Source organism: Ornithodoros turicata, chromosome 5, assembly GCF_037126465.1.
Source record: "Ornithodoros turicata isolate Travis chromosome 5, ASM3712646v1, whole genome shotgun sequence".
In the NCBI taxonomy this organism is placed as follows: Eukaryota; Metazoa; Arthropoda; class Arachnida; order Ixodida; family Argasidae; genus Ornithodoros; species Ornithodoros turicata.
This window is the reverse complement of record NC_088205.1, coordinates 12,544,870-12,557,069: the sequence shown is the minus strand read 5'-3', so window position 1 is coordinate 12,557,069 and position 12,200 is coordinate 12,544,870. Positions and strand designations below refer to the sequence as shown.

The window sequence follows — 12,200 nt, the reverse complement described above, 5'->3', positions numbered from 1 at the left end:
GTAGTATGGCAGTATGGAGAGACCATCGCTGCTCTGCATATACAGGCAGTGAAACCTTACGTGTGATACACATCACCGTTACCATTATGAACTGCTTTGCATATGAGTGCGTTCAGACAGGGCTTTCTGCTTTATATCCTACTTTACTCTGAATGAGGAATAAGGCGTTTGTACCTTCGAGTAACGCTCACAATCATTCCGAAAGATGCAAATACGTTAAGTAACTGGTGTCCTGGCATCCGTTAACACGAGACACCGTTCGACCCAATACAGTAAAACACTGACACCGTATTCAAAGGGAATCCTTCAGCTGTCACCTGCTAGTGCGACGAATGAACGGGTTTTGCCGGTGCATAACTCTGCGAAAAAGACTTTCGTTCAACGCTGAGGACGGGCCCATTGTGTGAACCGACGATTTGCTCTGGATTATCATTATGGGGGGGGGGGGGGGGGGGCGAGGAAGGTGATATATCAGCCTGCTGCTGGTAGTGCACAGGCTGACTATGGTTCAGCGTGTACCTTCTCGTGATGACTAAACTGCCTTCTAGACCTGTCCACAGCACACATAGAACTATCTCTCAACTCCGTGTTAAGAGTGTTAGCACTGTGTTAGCACCGCGAAGCAAATGTTGCTTTTGCCAGCGTGCAGACGTGAACAGACTTGGGGAAGGGACAGCACAAAGGAGCGGGAGGCGAAGGTGCAGTACGTGTCCTACACGCGGAAATGTTCCAACACCATGTTTGGAAAGTCTCACGAAAAACCTAACCTCAGACAGCACGGCCTGTGACAAGATTCGAAGCCACCACCTCACAGTCTTCAGCATGACAGGGCCTGTTGCTACAGCTCGCGTGAGAGTTAACTTGAACGTCATTTCGTCCTCCGGACCCTTGTGGCGCTCAGTAGCAATGACGGCGGAGGATGTTTTGGTCAGTTACAGGAGTGACCCTCGTTATGATGGCGTTGTTCTCTGCTAGGCTCTGGCAGGGTGGCTTTCTTCCCGCTTCGCAGGATCGAGCGGTGTTTAAGGTAGCTTTGACGCGAGCCGTATGTGTGATTGCCATTTTGCAAGCGCAACTTAAAAAGGACCAAGAGAGGAGACGAGACGACACAGAGCTAACTTCCAACAAGTTTTATTGAAGCACATCAGGAGGCAGCCTTGAGTATTGTAAACAATGTAAATGCGAACCCGTCCTGTCCTGGTGCCCAGGTAAGGGTGGTAGCACCCCAACAGAGTTACTCGCGAAATTATCCTGGCAGGGAAGACGAGCAAGAGTGTGTGCCTTCCATTCACCTGTCCGATAGGGAGGTTTCGTACCTCGGCACGTGGTACGTCCAAATGGTAATGCCAAATAAGTTCCTGGCAGGGGTGAAGGTACAGAAGGCCGCGTCCTGGTGTGTTTCAATAAAACTTGTTGGAAGTCAGCTCTGTGTCGTCCCGTCGCCTCTTGCTCATTGTTAAGTTGCGCTTGTAAAATTGTATTCAGCGTGACATTCGGGACACCACAACTGAGCAAATACTGTATCCATTCAGTCGTACAGTACAGTAGTACGGTCATAGACGGGTAGAAATCCGGCGAACCGGTAAGGAAGTATGAAGGGAATTGCCTCAGGAGTCAGGACGAGAGCCGACGATATTTCGAACAGAGACTGTTCTTCTACGGTAGTCTACAGTAGAACCCGTTTATAACGGTACTGACGGGAACGTGAAATCTGATCGTTATATCAGAGTATCGTTATACATGAAGTTTCGCGAAATCGCCGGTCAGGATCACGTCAACGAATTAAACGGTACAAGTAAAACGTCGCCGGACAGGGATGTTTGTTGTGAGTACGAAAGTTCTTTATCTAGCTGCAGATTGACACAGCTGATTGGCGTAGCCAGAGGGGGGGATTTGGGGGGGGGGGGGTTCAATCAACCCTCCCCGGAACCGTACCTTTGGTAAAGCTTTTGGGAAAAGAATAACATAGCTTTTCGTCGAAAGCTTTTCCAAGGACAACATAACAGCCGATATCACGTGCTGCTCTGCAATTCTTGAGGTGGACGACTTTGTCCATTGCTCGTCATCATTGGCCTCACTATCGGAACTGCGGCGTCTTTTAGAATGCGCCTCGTCCACGGGTAATTCGTCATCACTGTTTGAGTGGCGACGCGCGACGGTCAACCGGCTCACATTTTTGGAAGGCACGGTTCTTCGCTACGGGCTACGGGGGAAGGCTACGAGCAGGTGCAAATTACAAGTCTAGCAATGTGCTCAATTCATGAAAACGCGTCCCGTAGCCACATCCGCCATCACAGCAAATCAGAAAAAAACGTGAGGGCGAGAGAGCCATTCGGAGAGTGAGCAACCTCTTTCACCTCCCGCGAGCGCCTTCGAGGTCGCGCGCATCTAATACCGGCAAATTACGCGCGGTTAAACGCACCGCGTTCTCACTTTAATGCTCATGGAGGCTAAGCCTCTTGAAAGTGCCCCCTAATTTATTTTCAATAAAAAAACGGCCGCCGGGAGAATACTGCTCGCTCTACGCATTTTTGCCTGAGCCGACGGGAACCAGCAATTTGATCGCAATATGGGGTTATCGTAATATCGGAGTTAAGGCTGATTCACATTACTGCGCTTACGGCTGCGTACAAAGTCTTACTTGTCCTTTCGTTCCATCCGGAAAGGTGTTCCGTTGCAATGATTCGCTGTCAGCGTACGTCACACGCAAGCGCAACCGTGACCAGCAGCAATGTGAATCGGCCTTTATCGTTATACCGAAGATCGTAAAAAACGGGCTCGATTATCAGCAAGATGCGTCAGGTCGAGACAAACGGATGATCCAGAGCATCCCAGTGAGTACGCAATCATATACTGTATTGTTACACGTAGGAACAACGACGACAAGCAAGATCATCTCCCACTCATTCCTGTTAAACAAACGACTATGGTCAACCTCTCCCATATCTGCCCAATGGAATGGCAGTTACGCTGACAGGTCTACACTTCGAACACAAGCAATCAAGGTCACTACAAATACAGAAGTACCACATACTATACAGGGTGTCCCAGAAAACGTGTCATTGAATTTTAATAAAACAACGTCACATAGAATCATGCGGTCAACAGCATTTGTTCTTACTAGGTTTTTGCCATCTCCTGATATGCATGTCGTGTAAACCAAGTTTAATTATGTAAATTTTTGCGAACTGAACTCGGAAATTTGCCAAGTAAAGGTCACTTTTTTGCCCCACCAATGTGAAGAGCATGCCGAATTTAGTCAAATTAATGATAATTGACAGGGATATTGACGAGCTATCGTATCGGAAAAAAATAGCCGAAAATCATGCTCTACGGAGCTCCCAGAGTATAGCACGCAAAGAATTCTTCAGCACAATCGTTGTCAGTCCAACGAAAGGAGGTTGGAAACCCAGCCCACACAGGCGTGGTAGAGAGAGATAACACAGACATGGCTTATCGCGTCTGGATTCGGCTGGGACCATACCCAGGGTGTCTACAAAATTGCAACCTTCAAATTCCCTGACTTTTCCAGGTTTTCACAGACTATTTCAAAAGGGAACTTTGTGTCTGCTCCTATGTTTTGATACACATCCCTCGTAAAACAGACCATTTATTAAGTACCACTGGCTACCCTACTATCCTGACTGACAGCTTGTCATATACTAGCAAACTGCTACTAGAGATAACATTGTTGCTCGCAATCCACCTCACATCAACACGGCACTTGTCTGCTATTTTCCTTACTAAAGTGACAGTTCCTGAAATTGGGAGAAGGAAGTTATGATACATTCCCTCTCCCAATTTCAGGAACTAACTTTTTCCACTATCACTCTGTGGGCTGGGTTTCTAACCTCCTTTTGACAAACTGACAGCGATTCGAGAAGCATGAGGTTCAGCTATTTTTTTTCCCCCAGATAGGATAGATCCTGAATATCACTGTCAATTCGGCACGCTCTTCACATTGGTGGAGTAAAAAGGTGATCTTTACTTGGCAAATTTTCGAGTTCAGATCGCAAAAATTTACATAATTAAACTTGCGTTACATGACATGCACATCAGGAGGCGGCAAAAACCTAGTAAGAACAAATGCCGTTGACCACGTGATTCTTAGTGGCGTAGTTTTTTTTATTAGAATTCAATTACACGTTTTCTGGGACACCCTGTATAAATGTATGCAGAAATACCATTCTCTTTGCAACAGATGATAAAGCAATACCTGAGCAGCATTGATATAGAGAGAAGCCAAGTATGCCAGCTAAAGGCCTCTCATATTACACAAAGAATACCTACTAAACATACGTGCACGAAGATCTGAACACACTTTAGCAAATACAAAAGTGCTTCAGTATGAAACTCTGCCCAACTGGCCTTCTACATCAGGAAATGACCCTTAGACCCGATTGCACCTAGAGATAAAAGTACTGTCAAATAAACAGCTTCACTTTTAAAAGATGACTTATTTTTTACTGAAAAGTACACCAGGTGACAGCTGACACAAAACTTAACGTAAAAAAATGTGGTGTAGACTCATAAACAACATGGCTCTTGAAAATGTACAATGGAAGATGGCGGGCTAGTAGAATGGAAGACTCAAAGTTCTGTGTGAGGCTTTGCATCTGCATCTGCATCGGAATCCAAATCCACGTCGCTAAGGTCAATGTCTTCAGGCTGCTCAAGCTGAAAGAGGGCATGAAACACTATTGTAGCCAACTATAACAGATAGCCTTCCACTGTATAACTAGGGTTCCGGGTTTTCGGAGTTTATAATTCTTGAGACCTCTGGAAACGTGGCAAAAATGAACCCAAAAGCAAATTACAGTGATACAACATTGAATGGGCTCGTAATATTATGAAATAACAGGATAAGTTCTGTTTGTCAGCTACAGCTGCCACATTTCTGGAGGTCTCAAATTATAAACTCCGAAAACCCGGAACCGTGTGTATAACCTATGTATAACCTATGTATAACCTATGTATAACCTATGTATAACCTATGTATAACCTATGTATAACCTATGTATAACCTATGTATAACCTATGTATAACCTATGTATAACCTATGTATAACCTATGTATAACCTATGTATAACCTATGTATAACCTATGTATAACCTATGTATAACTAGGGCCCTCAGTTTTCGGGTTTTATTTTTTGTGAAAATCGGGGGGTAAATATCGGGTTGAAAATCAGGACCTGCCAAACAGGGTAAAATCGGGCGATATACTGAGAAGTGATGTATTTTCGGGTGAAAAAAAAAAACTTTTATGTGTTGAAATTAACTAATTAATAATTGGGGGTATACGTCGCGAGACAACTGAGATCATGAGCGATGCCACAGCAGTCGGTCTGTGGAGTGTTCAAATTAAGTGAAAGAATATTTATTAAGAGACTGGTAGATAATTCACTGTATAACCACTGCATCCATCACTGTATCCATCGATGAGCATTGAGAGCATGCTCACGCTCGCGTTGGTATGCCGCGTATATCGTTGGCTGTTGCTGCAGCCTCTTTACTACTCCGCGTACTTTGCTGATACAAGATACTCCCTACAAGATTTGAAAGTTGGCTTCACCTAACACTTTCGTGTATTGCGGGCAAACCCACTTCAAGGAACGCCGAGCGTTGCTTAACTCTGTTTCTTCTCTGTTTAGCGTGATTCCTGATTCCTTTACTATTTTTGGTAACAGCACAATCGTATACGAAGAGGGGAGTCAAGTCCTGTAGATCACATAAACAAAATACAGAAACCGACACCGAAGATCTTCAGTGTCGGTTTGTATTTTGTTTATGGTAACAGCACAAGAAAGGGTCTCGCCGACGTCCATGGAAAGCACTAACAGTACAGAATCCAACACTGAAGTTTTCAACTTACTTATTGACACAAGCTTTCATGTAGCAGACTACATTTCTTCTGGTGTGAAAAACATAGGGCATTTTTGGTACGAAACCAGGGTATTACTTTGGTTGGCGTTGCCATTCTGCAAGGCGGCTTCACCTCATTATTGAAACGGATTTTGAGGGACAAGGGACGCTGTCATGGCCCCATTAATCTAACTTATCACTAAACTAACCAAGTTGATGATGTCTTAGGTTAGTTTAGTGAAGTTAGGTTAGATTAATAGGACCATGGCCGCTTCAATAATGAAGTTGGGAGTGCGAGGCAAGCTGCCACAGCCGCACTAATCTGACCTAATATATCACTAAACAAAGTGTATGATGTCATGGGTTAAAGTTGGCTTTCCCGTAACACAAATAAATGAATCGAAAGGTTCCGCTAAATCTACAAACGTACACTTAAAGCAACACTAAGCATTCGCTGACGTGGGCTTGACCGCAATACATCGAAGTGTTAGGTGAAGCCAACTTTCAAATAGTGACGCCTACAAAAGGAACATTTTTCACGCTAGAAATCGGACCTGCATGCAAGCGTTTACAAACCCGACCTGTTTTGTTTACTTTACCAGCAAGACGCGGCGCGGTCGGTAGCAAATCGGGAGCCGTCGCGCGATTGCCGTAGTTCGCGCGTGTGCGGATCAAGTCCTTGGTTTGCACTTTCGGAAGCCCGGTTTACGGGTTTTATCGGGTTAAACCCGAACTATTTTGATGTAAATCGGGGGGTAAAAACGGGCTTTATCGGGTTTTACCCGAAAACCGAGGGCCCTATGTATAACCTATGTATAACAGTTTGCTCAGATCATGCCAATTTCATTTGAGGCCACGTGGAAATGTGAGAAGCTCAATTTTGCTGTGCTTCATTGTGTCACTTGGCTTACTCTAAAGGTACTCACCGGTGCATCCTTGCCATCCCACGGCTCCACTTCCACAATGTCCGGAAGCTTTGCACCTTTGACGGGCACACTGGATCCCCGACCCACGGACACTTCCCTCAAGAACTCGTTGATGCCCTTAAAACTGAAGGAGCCCTTGAGCAAAGAGTACTTCATCTTGCGAGTGTTGAGAACAGCCATGGCCGGGTACCCAAACCCTCCCATCTCCAGGGCCTCTTCCAGCTGCGGCTGGGCCATGGCCTCCGACCACACCCAGCCCCAGCGGTTGCGCTTGAACTTTTCTCCCAACTGCCGGAGCGTGTCCAGGTATCCGTTGCGGCACTCAGACTGGCAGTCGTAGATGTGTGGCAGGATGCTCACCACACAGAGTTGGGTGCCCTCGCAAGTTTCTTCCAGAACGGAGCCCTTTGTGATCTGCTCAGAAAGCATCCCTTTGTAGCTACGCAGGCGTACAACATGAGCTGCCAAATTCTGCACCCGTTTCGACTAATTGATCCAAAGGCTGCGCAGCAGGGTAGTTTCCTTTGTTTCCTCAAGCAGTTTCCTCACTACCACCACCTTTGTTTCCCCACTCTGCTATTTCCCATGTGTAACCACAAAGTCTGTGCAAGTCGTATTAAAGGAGTCATAAAACACTGTCTACGCTGCATCTCACCTTTAAGAAATTATCATTCCCCTCCAAACAGCAATGGTGCAACGTGGCCCAACATTTGCTACTTTCTACAAACCACTGCACATGTTAGAAAGGACACCCTAGCCCAAAGGAATATTCAAAAAGGACGAAAACGTCTCCGCCAAATTATTACAACTACATTTTCCAATTCAACCACTAATAGATAGTACACTGGTCCCATTTAGTTGCCTGGTTTCAGCAATTACTGCTGGCATTACTGTGTTCAGTGACTGGAGTTCACACCAGCAACACCAATAGCACAGCACTGTGTTTGAAAGTAACACATTCTTTCAGTGCGTGTGCATGTGTGTTAATGTATAATAATCTACCAGTATGTGTTATACATAAGGCCCTATGTTTTCCAGAGATTCCGCGAAGTATCGCGGAATCCTTCGTTTGGCATGGAATTTCACGGAATCCCTTATTTTTAGGGGTGTGCAGATATTAGAGTTCTCGAATTCAAATCAAACATCAATCACTCGAAGTATTTCATTCGCGAATCGAATACCCAACATTCAGATTTTCGAATATCCGACTATTCGTCAACTATTTGCAGACTACGAACGACACCTCTCGAAAATCTGCTTCACGTGCATGAGGTGAAGCCTGCTTTACAAAGCTGCCCAAGTTGCAGGACCAGCACAGTCAGATTTTAGTTTAGCTTAAGATAACGTTAGCCCAAGTTTATTGTGCATACTTCGCCTGAGGAAGGGGCGGCGTTTAATTGCCTCATCTACCACAAAATGTCGAGTTATACATTTTTTAAGTTCCGCTAATATTTGAGGGTGCATGTTATGAACTGGAAAGTATGGTAATTAACAAGATCGAGAATAATATTCAACCTCACAGTAGGTATTAACTTTTATTATCCTTACTAGAAACGCTGTTGTAAGAGAAAACAGCAAAATTTTATGCTCCAGTTGTCAACTGTAAATGGCGAAGCACAAAGAAGTAGAGCAATACCGTGCAGCGTTATCTCTGTCAGTGTTTCCTCAACCTTTAGTGCAGTTTGGTATGCAAGGATGAGGACGGCAACACTAAAGCAGTTTTGGGAACAGCAATTGCTCGAGCACACGCAACTCGGCAGTGGTCAGAGCCATCGTCATTCACGGAGGCAGCAGAGGTCACATCCACACCCGGAGAACCCAGGGGGCGCAACATGTTCAGCCTCTCCAAGAATGGATTGTGGACTCATCACTCCACACCGTGCTGTTGTCTACAACTGAAGGGTCTCACCTGTTTGAGCTCTGGAGCCGGAGCACTCTCGGCCACCTTCTCGAGGGCCCACTGCACAATGTCCCCAGAGGTCCTACCACCGTTGTAATCTTCGGCGGAGTTCTTGTCCTTCTTACCGGCCGGGAAGTACTTGATCGTGGGGTATCCTTGTACCTGAGAGATAACGTTACATATGGTCAAATGCCGGACATGGGCACTTAGTTTTTTCTATGGGTGAAACCAGTATAGCATTCCAGTTGCTAGTATGAGCTTGTGTGTGCTGTCAGTCTTCATTTCGTGTGCTCGTTTTCAACATGAACAAGAAATATACAGACTGCCAATGAATAAAGGAATTTACCACAACCCGGAGACATGCGGATCGGTAAAATACTAAAAAGTTGGCCTTTACTATGAGAAGTTCAGAAGGTTCCTTTGCCACATGTCATAATGCTGCATACTATTATTATTTCTGTTACAGACAGATTATTTTGTGCTCGAGTAACATCAAACATTTCAGGCGCAGTCATTTCACCGCTTGTTACATCGCGACATGTCATTTTAACGAATGTGTGGCCCCACAATGTAATATCGACACGTTATTTCGTACTTGAGCATATCACAGTGACGATTTTGGGAAGTTATTCCGATCCACAATCTGAAAGCAAACCCACGCATTGCCAAGTCTGTGTCTTTGACTGGACATATTCACACTTTGGCATCTTTTTGCAAAGGCAAATCAATGTTGCAAGATTCCAAAGGTTGCAGTGCATGTGTCTTAAGATGTCTGTAAGGCCCTAACATGACCTAATGCTGACATGGCCAACGACTGTGTAATTTACCCCATATTGTGAGGCTAGGCCCTGGTAAGTAGTGGCATCCACAGCACCAAGCTTGACCTGTCCCTTGAGCTCAGTGGCCGCCTTTGCCCAGTGTGGGGCCAAATTCTTGCAGTGTCCACACCAGGGGGCGAAGAACTCAACTAGCCACAAGTCTTCACTGTCGAGGACAAGCTCCTTGAAGTTGGTGTCATCGAGCTGCACCACATCATCAGACTGAAAGAAGATCGGAAATTCCGTTAGCACAGAGGTAAGGCCGGGTTACCAGGTTAGCGGCGACAAGGCAGTTTCAAGTATCGGAAGCAAATGTTACGAGAATGGCTGAAGAACAGAAAGAAATGAAGAATTGCACTAGCTCAGTGGATTTTAAACACTTGGTGCGATGCGCCTGACGACACTGTCATGCGCGCTTTTAAAAAGTATGGTTTGTCTAACGCTTTGGACAGAACGGAGGACAATAACCTGTGGGCAGATAGCGACAAAGAAAACTGATGAATAAATAGTATACAACGATATACTTGGTATAATGGTATGGTTTACTTTTGTTCCATATTCTTGTACCCTGAACTCGGGGGGTCGTCTTAGATTCAAGGTTGTCTTCAATTCGAGAAAATACGGTAACTGCTTCTTTAATAATGTTGGATGTGCAAATATTTTTAAGTATGAATACAAAGATTTGTCAGTGCCCATGTGATGAAAGGCTTGCGCGTGTCAAATATACGCAGCATGAAAATGGAAAACATTCTCGTCCATCTTGACAGCCCAGAAGCAAACCTAACCAAACACACACCGGGAGCGAACACACAGCATGTGTGAGAAGTATCGTGTGTTTTGCCTGTGTTGTCCCTCATTGCTCGTTTGTTCACTAATAAAGCTAAGCATTGAGCATCCTTAGGATAAATGTGCTGGCTGCCAAGTAGTCGCAAAGACACTCTGCTTGTATCTTGGTATAAATTTCGCAGAGTTGCTCTGGCTCCATATCATCTGCCTGCGGTTTGTTCATGCTCATTCAGTTTATCTTCGATTAGCTCATTTATTCTTAAATGTCCGATTCAATGGTTGCATGCAGAGATATTCTTTGCTCCCTAACTGAGGCACCTGCTGACCACTTGGAGAAATCTGAAGCAAAGAACCAAGCATCGGCATGTGAAGATGTAAAACAGACTTTTGTGAGCTGTATTGATATCCCCATCAAGAATTGGAGAGTGCCAACCTTTGATCCTCCTCCACCACCGGTCTTCTTGCCCAGGCGCGAGTCCACCAATTTCCTGAGTTCCTGCAGCGCGGAGGCCGCGAATCCATCCGCAGTACGTGGCCCATTGTAGTCGGCGGGACTGTTTTTGTTAGTTCCAAATATCTTGATGGTGGGGAATCCTCGGACACCGTACTGGCCACCCAGAGATTTATCACTGTCTGCATCTACTGCTCCAACTTTAACAATGCCCTGCAATAAATGCAGGATTAGAAGATGTACAACGTCAAAGCAAACTATGTTACAACATGCCAATAGGTCTACTCTATAACAATACGTATTGTTTGTTGTGGTAGAAATTGCAGAGGAGTTCTAAACAACCTTCATGCTGTGGCATTTAGTCAAAAGTCAAACACAAACCTTAAGAGCAGTAGCTGCTTTCGAGTATTCTGATACGAGGGCTTGACAATGGCCGCACCTGAAAATGGTGAATGTAATGTAAATATCTAAAGTACAAATAAAATTGTTATTAGCCACCAGCATCATACAGCAAATAGACAATAGTCTTCATACTATGATGCATTCACTCGGTATTAAAAGAACTCCTAGCAATATACACACTCAGCTGGCAAAAGCCTGTAATAAATGAAGGGCTACTAAGTGAAAGGTTCGGATGCCCTGTGCGATTACTTACCAGGGTGCAAAAAACTCTACAATCCAAAGTTCATCACTGTCTAGTACTCTGTTCTTGAAATTTGCTGAGGACAGTTGAACCACATCCGAAGTGCTGTCGTATAGGGCAGCTGCTGTTGAAGCGATCGCTGCTAACGTGGCAATGAATGCTGAAAGATTCATAAGGCGACCGTTAAGGTCTCCACAATTTTGCGGACGTAGTGCAATGTGGTCCGAGATCAAAACCTCAGAACCACGTCTAAATGCGTTCTAGCTGTCAGGGAAACTTATAAAGGAATATTATATTTTTCAGAACTTCCGTATCTCAAACAGCTGGTAAAATGTAAACTAAGCGTGCTTCCAACACATGTAGTCACTACCTTATGCCAAACAGCCCGTTCACGAAGAGTTGCAAGAAGCCTTCCACTTCACTCATCGTGAAAACAGAGCCGTTTTGTATCACAATTTCGAAATCAACCATCTCATAGTTCTCGAAAACCAGTTTATTGTCACACGATGCCTACAAAACGTGTCACCAAATATCTCCACAGACAAGATCCGCCTACATTTGCGGTTTTGTCGTCGTCATACACAGAAAGAGGTCTTCTGTCAAGAAGCCGGCGAAGCAAAGGCAGAAGATAAAGCTTACCTATCTTCATGGTGACAACTTGTGACACTTACGAGACAAGTTTATAAATACATATAACACATAAATAATGCGTACACGCGGACTAGAAACACTTCTGTAGAAAAAGCTAATGAAGAACTCTGCGTGGTAAACGTGTTTTAAAACATGGAAGCTTTTCGTGGCCGTTCCTCATT

The 12,200-nt window shown here is 44.8% G+C and overlaps 1 protein-coding gene across 2 annotated transcripts; it reads right to left on the bottom strand.

Annotated features, from left to right (window-relative positions):
- Nucleotides 1-4,437: 4,437 nt before the first annotated feature.
- Nucleotides 4,438-12,198, bottom strand: LOC135394046 (protein disulfide-isomerase A6 homolog). 2 transcript variants are annotated; one of them, XM_064624483.1, is made up of 8 exons: nucleotides 12,028-12,198; nucleotides 11,401-11,548; nucleotides 11,127-11,184; nucleotides 10,728-10,958; nucleotides 9,518-9,730; nucleotides 8,700-8,852; nucleotides 6,791-7,204; nucleotides 4,438-4,677 (listed from the first exon to the last, which is right to left on the bottom strand). In XM_064624483.1, exons 1-8 carry the CDS (start codon nucleotides 12,035-12,037, stop codon nucleotides 4,591-4,593), a joined length of 1,314 nt encoding a protein of 437 aa, XP_064480553.1. In that variant the 5' UTR covers nucleotides 12,038-12,198; the 3' UTR covers nucleotides 4,438-4,590. The 2 variants fall into 2 exon arrangements, with proteins under 2 accessions (XP_064480553.1, XP_064480552.1); XM_064624482.1 differs by lacking the exon at nucleotides 12,028-12,198 and having other exon boundaries at nucleotides 11,401-11,561.
- Nucleotides 12,199-12,200: the final 2 nt, after the last annotated feature.